General features: G+C 40.5%; 1 protein-coding gene across 1 annotated transcript; it reads left to right on the top strand.

The window, feature by feature from the left end:
* The first annotated feature begins 1,553 nt into the window (after positions 1-1,553).
* On the top strand, positions 1,554-18,278 carry LOC149836930 (subtilisin-like protease SBT5.6). Its single transcript, XM_090007934.1, has 7 exons — positions 1,554-1,702; positions 6,216-6,334; positions 6,491-6,651; positions 12,953-13,095; positions 14,505-14,940; positions 16,322-16,535; positions 17,740-18,278. Exons 1-7 carry the CDS (start codon positions 1,554-1,556, stop codon positions 18,276-18,278), a joined length of 1,761 nt encoding a protein of 586 aa, XP_089864060.1.
* Positions 18,279-18,503: the final 225 nt, after the last annotated feature.

Here is an 18,503-nt window from a genome sequence, read left to right as displayed (position 1 = left end):
CAGTGTTGGTCGTACCTTCTGGATCAGGAGGTTTCACTATTTATAGTGATGCCTCTCACAAAGGATTGGGTTGTGTTCTGATGCAACACGGAAAAGTAATAGCTTATGCATCTCGTCAGCTCAAAACTCATGAAGTCAACTATCCGACGCATGATCTGGAGTTAGCAGCGGTGGTTTTTGCCCTTAAGATATGGAGATACTACCTATATGGCGAGCAATTTGAGGTCTTTACCGACCATCAAAGCCTTAAGTATCTGTTTTCTCAGAAAGATTTGAACTTGAGGCAAAGGAGATGGTTGAAATTTCTGAAAGATTATGATTTCGAGCTAAAATACCATCCGGGGAAGGCGAATGTAGTCGTTGATGCTCTTAGCAGAAAGGCAGGAGCTCTAGCTAGACTTGCAGATTGAGAGTTATTTTCCTCGATGGCTCATCAGAAGGCAGAAGCTCAATGCTTACCAGGTCTATTATTATTTGTGCAAACCACATTGAAGTCAGAATTGTGGGATCAAATTAAGGAAAAGCAACTCTTAGACCCAGAATTTATGCAATTAAGAAAGAAGATTTCAGAAAATGTACAATCAAAATTCAAAATTGATGATCAAGGACTTATTAGATTTCGTCAGAGAGTGTGCATTCCCAAGGATGATCAACTTAGAAATGTGTTGATGGAAGAGGCACATCATTCTAGATATGCCATCCATCCTGGTAGCACCAAAATGTACCGAGATCTGAAAGATGCGTTTTGGTGGAGTGGTATGAAGAGAGACATTGCTGAGTTTGTTAGCAAATGTCTAGTATGTCAGCAGGTGAAGATTGAGCACCAAAGACCAGATGGCCTTTTGCAACCACTTCCCATACCCGAATGGAAGTGGGCGGATATATCAATGGACTTCGTTTCGGGGCTTCCTAAGACGAAGAATGGGATGGATTCAGTATGGGTGATTGTCGACAGGCTAACTAAGTCAGCTCACTTTTTAGTTTGTAAGACAACTCACTCGTGTGACCAACTGGCTCAATTGTTTATTAGAGAAATTGTGAGACTTCATGGAGTACCAGATTCAATTGTTTCAGATAGAGACTCGAAGTTCACATCGCGGTTTTGGCAAAGCTTTCAAGAAGCTATGGGGACGCAGTTAAAAATGAGTACAGCTTTTCACCCTCAGTCAGATGGTCAGTCAGAGCGAACCATTCAGACCCTTGAGAACATGCTTCGAGCATGTAGTTTGGAGTATAACGACTCGTGGAATGATATTTTGCCATTAATGGAGTTTGCCTACAACAACAGCTTTCAAGCAAGTATAGGCATGACTTCATTTGAGGCATTGTATGGTCGACGATGTCGAACTTCCTTGTGTTGGGATAAAGTCGGAGAAAGGAGTTTGTTACGACCAGAGACGGTTCAGCGAATGACAGATCAAGTAAGATTCATTCGAGAGCGTCTTCTCACAGCACAAAGTCGTCAGAAGAGTTATGCGGATAAAAGACGTCGTGAGTTAGAATTTGAGCAAGGTGATCACGTGTTTTTAAAGATATCTCAGTTTAAGGGAGTAATGCGTTTTGGTCGAAGAGGAAAGTTGAACCCCAGATATATTGGACCATTTGAGATACTTGCGAAGGTTGGTCAGGCAGCATATCGGTTAGCTTTACCTCCTTCCTTATCTCGAATTCATAATGTGTTCCATGTTTCCATGTTGCGAAAGTACGTGCCAGATTCCTCCCATATATTGGATACAGTTGAGACTGTATTAGATTTGCAAAGTTATTTGAGTATGAGAGAAAAGCCCATCGAAATCATGGACACGAAAGTGCAAAAACTCAAAAACAAGGAGTTATCTCTCGTATTGGTTAGATGAAGCCATCACAACAATAAGGAGGCTACTTGGGAGCGTGAATCTGATATTCGCGAGCAATTTCCACACCTGTTTCCAGGTAAGATTCAGGACGAATCTTCTTTTAAGGGGGGGTAGAATTGTAAAAACCCCTCCGACAGAGTCGCCAGAAGGAATAAGCATTAAAATTTAAAAAAAAAAAAATAGGAAGCTGCGGTTTCCCCAAAGGGGAAACCGCGTAACAGGAGGGGGGGAGGATAAGCCTCACCCCCACAAAATCCGCGGGGGTGAGGGTTATCCTCACCCAGCGTGAGGGTTATAAAAACCCTCACGCAGCCTACCTCCACCGCACCAAACGAGCGGCAGAGGCAGAGAGACAGAGAGTGAAGGGGGAGCGAGAGAGAGAGAGAGGAAGTCTTACCTGAGACGGCGGCAGCGGCGACAACAGCAGGAAGGTGAGTCCACCTTCCTCCATCTTCTTCTTTGTTCTTCTTTGCTCTTTTCTTGTAAATCCGAACTCAGGGGGAGGGTCGGCAGCCATTGCTGCCGGCGAGTTGCAGTTATTGGAAAAAAAATCATAAACAGAGAGTGGGGGAGAGAGAGAGTGAGGGGATCGGCCAGCCGGCCGACACCGGCCACCGGCCGATGCCCTCCTGGGTACAGTGGAGAGGGTCGGCAGGTGGCCACCCCCTCCCTGTAAACGAAAGGGGCTTTGCCCCTTTCGGTCCTTTTTAAGCAGACTGGGTCGGTCTGGGTGCGACCCAGACCGATATGGCTCGGTCTGGGTCGCGCCCAGATCGAATACCTTTGAAAAAAAATAATCTGGTTCAGCCTGGGTGCGACCCAGACCAAACCAGGTCGCACCCAGACCGAACCGGGTCTTGTGAGATGGGTGAACTGGTTCGGATCGAACCGGTTCAAGCCAAACTGGTTCAAGTCGAACCGGTTCAAGCCGAACCGGTTCAAGCCGAACCGGTTCAAGCCAAACCAATTCGGTTATTTGTGTGTTCAGGTAGAACCGGTTCAGACAGGATCGGATTTGTACCGATCCGGTTGAACCAAAATCCAAACCGAATCATTCGGGTCTGGATCTGGGTTTTCAGTTCAGACCCAGTTCAATTTGGACCTGTCTCAGATCCAGATTAACCAGGTCCAGATCTGACTGGATCAGTCTCGGATATGGACTCAGTCAGACAGGTCTGGACCCAGTCAGATGATCCTGGATCCAGTCAGGCAAATCTGGATCCAATCAGACTGTCCATGATCCAGTCCAACAGGCCCCAAATCCAATCAATCTGTCCTGGATCCAGTCAGGCTATTCTGGATCCAGTCAGAATAGAATGGATCCAATTCGGATCCAATCAGACTATTCTGGTTCCAGTCAAACAGTTTTGGATCCAGTTATGCAATGGATCTGAATCCAAACAGACAGAGTTTGGATCCAGATCAGAATTGGATCAGAAAATAGTCTCAAATTGGCCCGAAATCCGAAATGTGCCGAGATATCCAATTGGATACTTGAGATCCATTTCAGTAAAATAGACATATCTTCGCACTCCGAACTCGGAATCGAGTGAGGTTTGATGTGTTGGATTTGTATTGAAGAGGGGAATCCAATAGTCTATGAAATTCAGTCAAACTAGAAATATAAAAACCATGGTTTCTTGAATAAGATTCAGGAAGGGCATTTTGGTAATTTGGTAAGAAGTTTGTGAACTGATTTAAAGTATATTGCCTTAATGACCAGATCCTAGTGTTAGAGCTTCGTGAGGCTCGATTTCGGAGAGAGCACAGTGTCAGCACTTGAGGTAAGGGATATTATAAGTAATCTTAGATGTAAATAAACATTTTTACGTTGGTTGTTATTATGTTGTTATTGATTAGCATAATAGTTTTGAGAGACCATGACATGCATAAATTCCATGCTTGACATTTAGAGTTGATTTATATACATGTTGATGTGATATGCAAGTTAGTTTTGATATGTCATGCAAGAAGAAAAGAAATTCGAAATGTGATTGCATGTTTATATGATTGCTAAATATCATGCATTGTGATGAGACCAAGTTTAGTTTAGAGTCTCATTTAATCTGTTCACGTGTGAATAGATACTTTGAGATCAGCATGCATGACCCCTTAAATCCCGGAAGTGGCGACCTGTGGCAAGGGCTACCTGGTTCGCGGCCAGAGTGCAACCACCATGGAGAGTGGGCCGCCGGTGATTTAACGATGTAGAGACACTACATCATTGCATGCTAAGTGAGAGAGGTGTGAGTCCTAATGTCACCATGAGATTAAGAATGAGATTGTTGTGATTAATCATGACACCACTCGTGAGAGAATGAGTGAACTTTGAATGTGAGAATATTGTTCAATGTGTGAACTTAGTTATGACTTAGGATTTCACTCACACTGGTTTGGGACTCTAGAAGATCATGGATGGTTGATAACCATCATGTTTAGGATGTAGCATGAACTATGCCGAGATTGAGAGCTTGACCTCCCGGCTAGCTACCGGTGGGGTCCCCGTGGTAGTTCACTGCAGTGCCTGGTGGTCTGGGGACCACTGGGAGTGTATGGTTCATTGTTTGGCCAATTCGTAGAATTGGGGTGTTCTACAGAGTTGTTACGCCCATAGATGGCTATTACCGGTATAGCCAGCCTAGAAATAGTTGTGTGAAAGAGAGTATTTGAGAATGATAATGGGGGAAATTAAAATATACAAACATGTGTGGTGTATCGAGAATTAAAATAAGACTAGGGGCTTAGAGTCCACTACAGTTGTAAATTGTTGTTTATTTACTTATGATTATGTCTTACTGGGTTGTAGACTCACCCCCATTTTTGTTTAATTACAACTATAGGTTCCAGGCATTAGCTCATTCACTTGTGAGCCACTTCTTCTTCTTCAGCAGAGCATTGGTATCTTTTACTTTCCTTGTCATTGAATAAAATGTAGTTGTTTTATTTTATTATGAATGATGAACAATTGTAAGGAAAAAGTTGATTTATGAGAATGAAATAAAAAGTTTTTTTTCAGCCACGTTTTCTCTGTGTAAGTTTTGCACTCTCCCCTCTTGAAAGTAATACCAACCGAACTCGGACTATTGAGGTCCCAGATCGGGGTGTTACAAATGTTTTCTACCAAAAAGAAAATTCTTTTTTACACTCTCCACCACCACCCACCTCCTCTCTCATTTTTTTATATTTCCCACTCTGTTTTTGTATGCTACACAAACAAGCAAAAAAACTTCTTTTAAAAAACTTTTCATATCAAAAACTCCTAATAGGCAAAACTTTTTTTTCTTGTGAGAGTTTTTCTCTTCCAAGCGTGCCCTTAATGATGTCAAAGTGTCTTATTATGAAGTCAAGCCGTTAGGATTTGAAATGTGAAAAATGCTTAAAGTCCATCCCTCCCTAGGTTTTGATTTTAACCTTCATCCCTGTCTCATATCCTCCATTATCGGTCCAAAAGGTGCGGGGCCCGTTTTTCCCTGGGTCAACTGCTATCGCTACTCATGAAATGAGAACAGGCTAATCTAGTAGGAAAGTTCAATCCTTTTCCATCTTGGAACAGAGCATGGAGGGATAGGAACAGGAATGGGATGAGCTGGTTGAGCTGTCAACTTTTACTTTTCCCGATCACTTTTCAATCACACTGTAGATCTCGTTCACCCAATGAAAAGGGTAAGTAGCTGTGTGAGACCCACCAACCAAAGGAAAGGGGTTGGGGCTCGACTTGTCTTGTAGGAGCAGCTAGTGTAAGTCACCTTGTGGTGGGACGTTGCAGGTTCAAAACCAACTGGTAGGATCTGCCTAACCCCAGCCTGCCTTTAAAAATAAAATAAAAAAAGTTGTGTGAGCCCATGCATGACAAAAGTGTCATTTTGCATTCCAACTTGACGAGAATGAAAGAAACAAGTGCCCATCTTGCACTTCGTACTAAGGGTGTCAACTGGTCGGATTTGTTTCAGACCATAATTTGACTGGATTTTTGGGTTTGGTAGGACCCAGGTCTAATCGTGTTTACTATAAGAGAAACCATGTCTAGACTCGATAAGAACTACATGAACCAGACCAGAACCATACCTGGTAAAATGATATTTTTTTTCATTTTTACATTGAAAATTTGCAGGTCTTAATTGGAACTCAGGTCAGGCCCGAGTGTGATATAAAATTTTACAAACTATACCTGGATCCATGTATTAATCAGACCTTCGGGTCAGTACTCGCGTCTTCTTATTTATCACCATACTCGGACCATATAGGGTTTTGTCCTGGTCGGGTCCGGGTAAACCAGACCCATTGACACAGCTACTTTGTACTGATTATCTAACCAAAACATGGCTTTCACTTTCACTACTGTGTCATTTTATCAACCAGATTAGCCCTCATGAATGTTAAAAACAATCAGAATACCTTCATAGACTTGGAAGACCTAAGTGCTCCCTTGGTTGACAGGCAATGCCTTCCTGGTTCACTGGATCCTGCTAAAGTGAAAGGTAAGATTGTATTGCGCCTACGAGGCGGTGATTCAAGTGTCTCTAAAGGCTTCGAGGTGCGCCGAGCCGGTGGAGCAGCCGTTATCATAGGCAATGCTGCCACGGATGGGGTGGACTTAACGACATAAGCATTCATTCTTCCCGGAACTGCCGTAGAATACGAGGATGCAAACATGATCATTAAGTACATTAATTCAAGAAAGAATCCTGTGGCCAAGATTATCCCAGCTAAGACAGTCTTAGATGTTAAGCCGGCTCCATTCATGGCTGCCTTCTCATCTGTGGGACCAAACTCCCTTGAGCCTAACATTCTTAAGGTATGTATGTAAATAATTTTCATAATGTATGTTATGGATATGACATCCCTCTAACCATGGTTACCGGAAGCTTCTTACCTTATTAAGAAGCTCACTTCCTTGGAAGAATGTTTTAGAAGCAGGAAATTACTCACTTCCTTAAAACAAGTGGAAGCAGCTATGAGAAACTAGCTTGCAAAACATTCAAAACAAGCCTCTCTTTTGTAGGAAGCTCACTTCCCTCTTTTTTTTAGGATTTATAACCTGAAAAAATTGCACCCGGCACAAAGACCGGGCTTATGCTACGTGTTGGCTTGCGCAGAGGGGCAACACCCATGGGAATCAAACCTTGACTGCCCATCTAGCAGCAAGGCCCCCACCCCACTACGCCAACCCCCTCGGGGCAGCTCACTTCCCTCCTTGCTTTCTTAGTTTCCTTTTTGCTTTTTGTCACTTCTCCCTCACCCTCTACCTTCACCCTTTTGATCAAACTGAGTATTCTTTTCTTTTGGAATTTCAACTTTCGATTGAAAGGCCTGTTCCAATGTTTTTTCTGAAGACATGTTTATGCGATGCTCATGGGCTAAAAGAGACCCCATTAGTTCATCAATAGAATACACAGATAAATCCTTAGACTCTTCAATTGCAATAACAACATGATCAAATTTAGAAGGTAGACTCCTTAAAAAAATTTCTACTATTTTTTGATCATCTAAAATTTCACCAAAGGTTTTCATTTGATTTACAATAGTAGAGAGCCTAGAAAAGAAGGTTTGAATTGACTCACTGGTTTTCATAGAAAACGTTTCAAACTCTCTTCTTAAAGTTTGAAGTTTAATCGTTGTGATCTTCTTATCACCATGAAATTTTTGCTTCAGAAGTTGCCAGGCTTCTTTTGACTTAGTAGCACCGGCAATAGTTGGAAAAATGGTTTCAGACGCAGCCTGCTGTAGTACTAACAATGTCTTTGCATCTCTCTTTCGAGCTTCTTTGACATCAATTTTTTTCGCTGCCTTTGATCCTTCAACATCTGCATAACCATTTTCGACCAACTCCCAGAGGTCTTGTGAGATAAAGAAAGTCTTCATCTTAATATTCCAGAATTCATAATTTTCACCATTAAAAATTGGCACTAATGATTGTGACAAATTGAGAGAGTTAGAATTATTTGTCATACCGAACTTACTCAACAATTATCCTTCAAAAGAAATTTCGAATCTATAGGAACTCCTTGCTTCGGCAATGCTCCTATTGCGTTTTTCTCGAACGCCCAGCTCTGATTCGAACCTGTGCTCTGATACCAAGAATTGAGGAAAATAGAGGTAAAAGGCAAAAGGCAAAAGGTGCAACACATGAAATAGCACAAAATACAAGACTTGAAAAGTAAAAACTTCAAATATTGCTATTCACGAATTTCCTTTCCTCTCTCTACACACTACTTTTAACATGAGAAGTACAACTATTTATAGAAGGCAAAGCCTTTACATGAAAATAGAAACTTAAGCTAAAAGGTAGGAAAGAAAAAACACACGTACACAACCCTTTTACCCTACTAACAAAAAGCAAATCCTATAAACTAGGAAACTGAAATTACATGGGCTTTGAGTGCTCTACAAGTCAAACGTGGGCATTGGATACCCTACCGACTTCTTCTACCTTGAGCACCAAGTCATACGTGGGCTTTGGATTCTCTTGCACACTACCTTGAGCATTAACCAACACTCACACCTGTGTTGCACACGTGCCATTGAAAATAAAAGCAATTATTAATGTTGATGACTATGATATTTGAGCAAATAATTCAAAGTTCTTGATGGTAAAAACATGGCATCTGCAGTTGCCCTTTTCTTAGACAATGGATAATAACATTACGTGTCTCGAATAATGTGCAAAGAATGGTGCTATTATTTTGTTTAGTCTATATTAGGGAAGGGCACTTGGCAGAGTCGTTACATGAATTATGAAATGATCACTTTCTGTTAAGGAAAGCATAGAAAAGGCAAACAGAGAAATCGTGAAGCTCCCTGATAACGAGTGGCAGGAGGATTTTGATAACGAGTGGCAGGCTTTCAATCTAGAATGGCAGTTGGACTTAGGGGGCGCAATAAGGTAAGTGAGGAGGACAATGCTCAAGAAAATAAAGTGAAGGCAGGCAACATGGAAAGGAAGAAAAAAAGGGTTTCCCTGGATACAAGTTGGTGAAGAAAGGTCATGAATCTCAATAAAAAAAAGCAAGTTCATTTAACTTCCTATGCCAAAGAAAATTTCATTCATGTAGATATCGTAATCGTCCTGGTTCATACCAAAAACAGAGACTTATAGAATTGTAAAGTCTCCATTTGTATCTCTCTCACAAAAAAACGTGAGTGTAAGAGTAGGAAAGGTGGTTGGGAGAAAATAAAGTAGAAAAATAAGAGAGCTCTTTGTCTTACGGTGGACGTAGGCATCATTAGCCCAAACCACGTTATCTTCTGTGTTCTCTGTGTATGAGTGTGTTTTTGAGGCTCAAAATTTTCATAGTATCAGAGCCAGGCCTGATCTAAATCGATCTTCGCTGCCCACGCCTCTTACTAAAGTGATCGTGCTGTCCTGGTAGTGCTGTTGTCGTGTTCTCATGGCCAGTTCAGATCCTTCATCATCATCAAGCATGATTCCATGCCTGTCTGCTGCACACAACACTCATGTTCAATGGAATGCTTTCTCAATGTTCAATGGAATGCTTTCTCAAGCTTCATGTCAATAAAATTGGATCGAACTGATTACTTGTTGCGGCGCTCACAGATAGAATCTGTAATTACAGTCATGACTTAATCAAATTTGTGGATGGTTCTATCTCTCCACCAAATCAGCATGTTGTTCAAGGTGAGCAAGTCTCATAAAATCCAGACTATGTTATGTGAAAGAGAACTGATCAGTTGGCTCTCAGTTGGATAAAACCTACCTGTCCTTGGCCAGATAATAAGGTTCTCCATCGCGGGAGAGGCCTGACTTGCATTGGAACATTCTTATTTCTCTCAATCAAAATTGAGTGTTCTTCAATTAAAACATGAATTACAAAATGTCAAAAAGGAGGATAAAATCATGATTGACTATCTCAATCATGTTAAATTTGTGGCTAATTCATTAATTGTCATAAGTAAAAGCGAAGATCTTGTGTTATTCACTCTAGCCTTTCTGCCAAATATGAGAGTCTCATCACCATTCTATGACTTTCAAAATCAGCTTCCAACCTTTGTTGGGTTGTTTGACATGCTTCTCACTCAAGAAAAGAGGCTGAAACTATTTGTGCCTAAGTAATCACATCAAATAGAGTCCTCATCAACTCCTTTCTTTTCTCAAAGAGGTGAGGCAAGAGATATGGAAACTCTTTATGAGGTCGTGGAGGATGAGGACATGGTTATTAAAAAAACTTTCTAAATAATTTTCAAGCATCAAAATCGAGTTTCGATCAAGGATCAAATTCAAATCAAGATGGAGGTGTAACATGTCAATTTTATGATTGCAAGAACCACACCTCTCGAGAGTGCTATGACATACCTAAGGCCTTTCCTGCAATGGCCTTAAATTTCTCTCAAGATGATGCATGATATCCTGACACTGGGCTACAAATCATGTCTTTCGATGATCAATGTATGATTGACAAGAAAGAGTATCAAGGAAATGACTTAATCATTGTGGGAAATGGTGCAGGCTTTCCTATTACTAACGTCGGTAATGTCATTCTCAACTCCTATTTCAATTCTTTTATTCTAAAGAATGTGTTATAGGTCCCTAATATAAAAACAAATTATTATATGTAGCCAAGTGTGACCATGACAATAATTGCATTTTTGGGTTCTCTTCTCAAGGCTTCACGGTAAAAGATGTGTTTAAAGGAACCATACTCAAAAGAGAGCCGAGTAGAGGCGGTTTATACGTGTGGAATGCAACATTCTAGAAAAATGGCAGCAAGGAAAAAAAACGCAGAGGGGTCGACCCCCTGCTGCCGGAAATGCAGGGGGGTCGTCCCCTTGCTGCCGGAAATGATTACCTGGGCGTCGTCGGGCGGTGGCGGGAGGCTGACGGGGAGCGGCGGCTGGCGAGCGGTGGACGGTGGGGGCCAGATAGAGGCCAACGGGCGGCGGGCGGGAGCAAGACAGCGAAACAGGAAAAAGAGAAAGAGAGATGGGATTAGGGATTTACGCGACATTTCGCGATGGCTTAGCGACGAAATTATTCCGTCGCTACGCTGTCGTAAATCAAAATACCAAAAGAGCGACGGAGTATATTCCGTCGCTAATTAGCGACGGATTAGCGATGACACAATTACCTCTCTAAATCCGTCGCTAAAATGGTTTTCTTGTATTAAGGAGTAGCAACAAAAAATTGATGTCGCTAATCTGTCGCTAATGAGCGACGAATTAGCGACAAAAAATTAATGTCGGTAATCCATCGCTAATTAGCGACAGATTAACGATAAAAGTTGTTTTATCGCTAATCTGTCGCTAATTAGCGATAGATTCATGAAGAAAGGTTTCTCTAGCTAATCTATCGCTAATTAGCGACGGACAAAATCCATCGCAAATTTCCGTCGCTAATTAACAATTTTCTTGTAGTGTTTTTACAGTGGACTTGATTAGACCCAGATCCAGACCCAATACCATACCCAAAAAATCTGGTTTCACCTGGTTCAGAACTAAACCCGACCCGTTAACACCCTTAATTAGTACCATGACTATTAGTATAAACCACTTGTTTTAAACTTCCCTTTTTTTGTATATCAAACCTTACATGCATTTTGGATGTGCATTGTTTGTTTAATAAAATCATTATTTTGAATCGTTTGATACTTCATCCATATTTTTATTTCAGTGCTTCAAAGATCAATGGTGCACAATATGCCGAAATTTCATTATTTATAAAATCATTTTTTTATGTCACAACTGTGCAACCCGAGTTGAATGCACCAGTTTAGTTTGATTAGATCAAACCTCCCCAATTATGGCCTTTTATTAGAAAGTATGGTACAGTTGAGTGCATGCAAACTACAGAGATTTTCCTCAATGCTAAGAATATTGGTGTGTGTGTGGTACATACTTTATTTATAGTGATCTAGCCTCTAAATGCAAAATCTAAACTTTAGATATTTTTTGGCAGGGTAACTGGAATATATGTAAACCAAGTAAATTGGTATAAACCGAGATTTTCAAAATGCTTTTTTTTTAATTTCACTATATGGATACGATCTAGATGCTTGGTTTTATAGAAACAAACTCTTAAATCATTGGACTATGATGTATAAGAAGAATCTTTTACGGCTTGAAAATCAACAGCTCAAAATTCTCATAAATATTAAAGCATAAAAAATCGCATTTCTTGATCGGATGATCCAATAGTTGATTCCAATCCAATAGACCAGGCTGAATGCATCTGCATGGTTAGATTTGCAAACAAACCTATGAAAATATCAGTTCATATTAGTTTAAATATTTAGCTGCTTGACATATTCCAGTTTTCCTTATTTGGCATGTTTTAATTACTATTTTTACATTTTAAGTCGACTCAAATATAGTATTTTGTACCATTTTCAAAACACCCTTATTTGTATGAATTGTGAGCCATTAAATACTCCTTGTGTAAAAAATGGAATCGTGTGATGTATTGGTCTGCTGTAACTACAGGTCCTTGACTCGTTCCAAAAGGATGTAACACCACCCCCATGTTACCTGCAAAATGTCTTTGAGCAGGCTACACTTCCCAAAACAAATGGAAAATTGATCCTCTAGGTGGTAAATCACCTCCCCAAGTCACCCTCACTGGTCATGGGGGCAACCCTTATGGGCACATGATGAGACGGTAAACTGTCCATTAGATTAGGTGTGTGCTTCCATTGTAAACTATGGGGGTCCTACGCAGAGGTTTATAATCTGAAATGAGACTCATGGGCAAGGCCATTCCCAAAGGGCCTGTTCGTTTAGGGGCGAGGGGGAAAAGTGAAAGTTCATTCCCACCTCTATCCCTTACGGGTTTTGATTTTAACCTCCATCCATGATCCAAACAGGGCGAGGCGGAGCCATAACCCCAACCAAATATATCTTAAGCTTCAGCTTCGCACAGGACCCCGCTTACCACATGGGATACCACCTCAGTACCACAATTGCAACAGTAAGTGTGAAAAAATAAGGATTTCTGATAGATCATTTCTTTTAAAGCTGTTAAGTGAGACTGCCGTGTCAAGCATGAGGATTAACGCTTTCATTGTATACACCTTATTTGCTTATTGTATTTAATCAAGTTAATTTATGGATGACTAACCAATGAATTTTAATCTCTTTTTTCACAGGGGCAGACAATCACACCCAACAAGCTAGAGCCCAAGTTTTATCCACTAGTTTATGCTAGAGACATCTCCCTTCCAGGAACCCCAAAGAACATCACCGACGGGTACTCTCATGGAGCTACTTTATGTTTGGAAGCCAGAAAGATGTAGAAAAAGTGAAGCCAAATGGAAAATCCCTACTGGTTTTTAACCCTTCCAAACGAGAGACTTTTTTTGCTGGGAAGAGTTTTTCTAAAATGTAGATTTTTTAATAAGAAACATTCCTCTTTGGGAAGCCGTTGAGGAATGTTTTCTACCAAAAAAGAAAATTCTTTTTTACACTCTCCACCACCACCCACCATCATCACAACCACCCACTTCCTCTCTCATTTTTTCATATTTCCCACTCTGTTTTTGTATGCTACACAAACAAGCAAAAAAAACTTCTTTTGAAAAACTTTTTATATCAAAAACTCCTAATAGGCAAAACTTTTTTTTTCTTGTGAGAGTTTTTCTCTTCCAAGTGTGCCCTTAATGATGTCAAAGTGTCTTATTATGAAGTCAAGCCGTTAGGATTTGAAATGTGAAAAATGCTTAAAGTCCATCCCTCCCTAGGTTTTGATTTTAACCTTCATCCATGTCTCATATCCTCCATTATCGGTCCAAAAGGTGCGGGGCCCGTTTTTCCCTGGGTCAACTGCCATCCCTACTCATGAAATGAGAACAGGCTAATCTAGTAGGAAAGCTCAATCCTTTTCCATCTTGGAACAGAGCATGGAGGGATAGGAACAGGAATGGGATGAGCTGGTTGAGCTGTCAACTTTTACTTTTCCCGATCACTTTTCAATCACACTGTAGATCTCGTTCACCCAATGAAAAGGGTAAGTAGCTGTGTGAGACCCACCAACCAGAGGAAAGGGGTTGGGGCTCGACTTGTCTTGTAGGAGCAGCTAGTGTAAGTCACCTTGTGGTGGGACGTTGCAGGTTCAAAACCAACTGGTAGGATCTGCCTAACCCCAGCCTGCCTTTAAAAATAAAATAAAAAAAGCTGTGTGAGCCCATGCATGACAAAAGTGTCATTTTGCATTCCAACTTGACGAGAATGAAAGAAACAAGTGCCCATCTTGCACTTCATACTAAGGGTGTCAACTGGTCGGATTTGTTTCAGACCATAATTTGACTGGATTTTTGGGTTTGGTAGGACCCAGGTCTAATCGTGTTTACTATAAGAGAAACCATGTCTAGACCCGATAAGAACTACATGAACCAGACCAGAACCATACCTGGTAAAATGATATTTTTTTCATTTTTACATTGAAAATTTGCAGGTCTTAATTGGAACTCAGGTCAGGCCCGAGTCTGATATAAAATTTTACAAACTATACCTGGATCCATGTATTAATCAGACCTTCAGGTCAGTACTCGCGTCTTCTTATTTATCACCATACTCGGACCATATAGGGTTTTGTCCTGGTCGGGTCCGGGTAAACCAGACCCATTGACACAGCTACTTTGTACTAATTATCTAACCAAAACATGGCTTTCACTTTCACTACTGTGTCATTTTATCAACCAGATTAGCCCTCATGAATGTTAAAAACAATCAGAATACCTTCATAGACTTGGAAGACCTAAGTGCTCCCTTGGTTGACAGGCAATGCCTTCCTGGTTCACTGGATCCTGCTAAAGTGAAAGGTAAGATTGTATTGTGCCTACGAGGCGGTGATTCAAGTGTCTCTAAAGGCTTCGAGGTGCGCCGAGCCGGTGGAGCAGCCGTTATCATAGGCAATGCTGCCACAGATGGGGTGGACTTAACGACAGAAGCATTCATTCTTCCCGGAACTGCCGTAGAATACGAGGATGCAAACATGATCATTAAGTACATTAATTCAAGAAAGAATCCTATGGCCAAGATTATCCCAGCTAAGACAGTCTTAGATGTTAAGCCGGCTCCATTCATGGCTGCCTTCTCATCTGTGGGACCAAACTCCCTTGAGCCTAACATTCTTAAGGTATGTATGTAAATAATTTTCATAATGTATGTTATGGATATGCCATCCCTCTAACCATGGTTACCGGAAGCTTCTTACCTCATTAAGAAGCTCACTTCCTTGGAAGAACGTTTTAGAAGCAGGAAATTACTCACTTCCTTAAAACAAGTGGAAGCAGCTATGAGAAACTAGCTTGCAAAACATTCAAAACAAGCCTCTCTTTTGTAGGAAGCTCACTTCCCTCTTTTTTTAGGATTTATAACCTGAAAAAATTGCACCCGGCACAAAGACCGGGCTTATGCTACGTGTTGGCTTGCGCAGAGGGGCAACACCCATGGGAATCAAACCTTGACTGCCCAACTAGCAGCAAGGCCCCCACCCCACTACGCCAACCCCTTCGGGGCAGCTCACTTCCCTCCTTGCTTTCTTAGTTTCCTTTTTGCTTTTTGTCACTTCTCCCTCACTTCTTATGTTTATTTATATTAAAAATAGTATTTTTGTAACTATCTTGCATGTTGAGTCTATACTGCTTTATACTTTTTTTGATGTCACTTCTTATTCACTTCAGCTCCCGCATTATATTGATTCCTATGTTTTCCTTTTTGCTTCTTATGTGCTTTTATAATGGTTTCACAACCATATCTGATTCCTTCTTCGTACTATTTTTTAACACCCACTTCTTGCTTCTGCTTCAAGTATCACTTTCTCCTATCCATTGTGTTTCCTGGTAACTATGCCTCTAACAATATGACTCAGAATATCAACAACTATTATCAATAATAGTTTCCATTGATGTCCATTTCATCCAATAAGTTGTCTTATGTTTAGGTCTAATGGTTGTTAACCATTCCCACACAGTCCTAAACTTCATTTCCAGGAAAATATCAGTGCATAAATTATTACTATATTTTGAAAAATCTGGGTTTCCTCAGAAAATCTTGGGAAAATTCAGTACAGAGAGCAATAGAATTTATACGTGTGGGTGTGGGTGTGAGGGGGTGTGTGTGTCAATAATATAGAACTCCGGGAAAATGTTTCTATCGTGTTAGTATCATGATAAAAACACAATATTTTCAGAATATGCTATATTTTTAAAATATTTCATTTTTGATATTTTTAAGGAATTCTTTTTAAAAGACCATTTCTTGGTATAATATTTTTTAGTACTATAACATTGACCTTTGGAAATACCGTGATCAAGTGGCTATGTTCCTACAAAAGAAATAAGAAACCGTTACTATTGTTTGGAGATATATATTCCTCCAAAAAAAAACACTTCTTTGGAGAAACAGGCATATGAGTATTTCCTTAACTCTTTCACTTTAATTTGAAGTTTATATCCTTGTGCTTGTAATCCACCAACTGCATAACTTTTCCTTTTTTTTGTTTGAGTACACACCAGCCAGATATTACTGCACCGGGACTCAACATCTTAGCTGCATGGAGCGGATCATCTTCTCCAACATATCACAAAGCAGACACACGAAGGGTTGATTATAACATACTCTCTGGCACCTCCATGTCCTGCCCTCATGTAGCTGCAGTGGCTGCACTTTTAAAGGCTATACATCCATCCTGGAGCTCTGCTGCAGTAAGGTCTGCCCTCATGACCACAGGTTAGTCGAGCATTTTTCAAAGTCACTTTCTGATATAAAGGTATCTTGGTGTCATTGAACATCAAAACTGAAGTGTATCTTCAGATTAGGCAATAGCATGAATGAGACTAGATCTATGGTAATGATACACGGCATTTTATCCTTCGTAACTGCGTCAACCCCATGACATGCTATTTATGCTATTTTACCTTTCATACATACAAGTTTGTATTCAATTTATAATTTATAATTATATTTTCAGTTTATAACTTTATATTCTCAATATATAATATATATTTAGATTGTATTCAGTTTTTTTTTAATTTAATTTATATTTATAGGATATTTAATATATATGTATATATATAGTCGTGTCTCCGTACTCACATTTTTTAGAATTACCATGTTGTACCCTTTTACCTGTACCCGTACCATACCGAGTTGACGTAGGACTAGATGTATTGAAGGGAAAGAATACTGACAAAGAGGCTTCATATTCTCAATGACTTGTCCTGCTCAAGGTTGCCAAACTAGAAAGAGGAAGCGGGCGGGAAGCGAAAGCGAGAAGCGAGGCATTTTAAAATTTATAAGATGCGAGAAGTAAAGTATTAATTTTAAAGCAAAATATGAATAAAAAATAAAGCAATATGGTAACTGAATAGGAATCGAACAAGAAACAAATAAAAACTAAAATAAAATTGATCATTCTTATAATTCATGATTTTTCAGTAAGAGCTAATTTTTTGTTAAAATCTAACAATGATGGTTACCGATTCTAGAAAGTACATGGGAAGTGAGTGGAAGCGTGAGAAAAAATACATGAAAAACTTGAAAAGAAATGTGAAAAAAGCATGTGGAAAGCATAGACCATGCATGTGGGAAGCATAGAAGAAGCATGGAGGAATTGAGATTCTCATGAAGTTTTGAAAGCAAGGAGTATCGCGCTTCTAAAGCGAGTTTTCGGGAAGCACGCTTCCCACCCAGCTAAGAAGCTTTCGATAACTCTGGTCCTGCTTATTTCAAAACATATTCAGGATTAATGGTAGCAAGAGGGCCGAATTCACAAGACCACTTGTTGGTCATAACTACAATTTCAATGCATAGAGATAATTTAATAGGTCACTTGTTAAACTAATTGGCAGATTCACCTTTCTAGAGGGGCTTCCTAGTCGCAATAAAAGCTTTGACATTCTCTGATGTGCCCTTTCACCTTGTTTCATTGCAGCTGGCTTGACTAACAACCTGGGCCTACCCTTGACTAATGCATCCGGGGGCACGGCCAACCCCTCCAACTATGGCTCCGGCCACCTGAATCCAATGAGTGCAGCTGATCCTGGTCTTGTATACGATGCGTCATACGAAGACTACCTCCTCTTCCTCTGCAGCTCAGGAGTACAACTTGATTCTTCGTTCAGGTGCCCGACTAGCCGTCCTAGACCAAATGATCTGAACTACCCATCCATAGCCATATCCAGGCTCAATGGCACAATAACAGTAACAAGGACGGTAACAAATGTAGGCAGCAATGGTACAAGCACCTACATTGCCAGTGTCATCCAGCCACAGGATGTTCATGTCAAAATCCGCCCAAGAATTCTCCACTTCCACGCGATCGGTGAAAAGCAGAGCTTCACAGCAACCTTTAAGGCTGCGGGCCGTGGCGGCGGCACCGGATTAAGAAAGGGTGACTATGTTGTTGGCTCATATACTTGGAGTGATGGCATTCACAGGGTCAGCAGTCCCATTGCAGTTTCACTAGCATAGTATCACACTCTTTAAGAGTGTGAGGAGACCAACCAAAGCAGCAAGAAGATCCAAGCACTCTCACTCATGTAACGCACACGTGCTATTCAAAATAAAAGAGATTATTAATTTAGAGAACTATATTGTTTGAGCAAAGAATTCAAAACTTCAGATAAACAAATCATGTCACCTGCACTTGCCCTTTATTTGAAAGTGAATAAGTGAACACTTGATTCATAATCGTGG

The sequence above is a fragment of the Nuphar pumila genome, chromosome 5, assembly GCF_984573655.1.
Source record: "Nuphar pumila chromosome 5, dmNupPumi1.hap1.1, whole genome shotgun sequence".
NCBI lineage: Eukaryota > Viridiplantae > Streptophyta > Magnoliopsida > Nymphaeales > Nymphaeaceae > Nuphar > Nuphar pumila.
Note: the sequence above shows the minus strand (reverse complement) of the source record. Positions and strands in the feature narration are given on the sequence as shown.

What these genes read in the sequence shown, in the direction of transcription:
- LOC149836930 (XM_090007934.1), top strand. Translation starts at nt 1,554, where the DNA reads ATGCGTTTTGGTCGAAGAGGAAAGTTGAACCCCAGATATATTGGACCA. An exon ending in TGTTTGGAAGCCAGAAAGAT is followed by an intron (nt 13,096 to 14,504) that starts GTAGAAAAAGTG and finishes TTTATCAACCAG; the next exon opens with ATTAGCCCTCATGAATGTTA. An exon ending in GTCTGCCCTCATGACCACAG is followed by an intron (nt 16,536 to 17,739) that starts GTTAGTCGAGCA and finishes GTTTCATTGCAG; the next exon opens with CTGGCTTGACTAACAACCTG.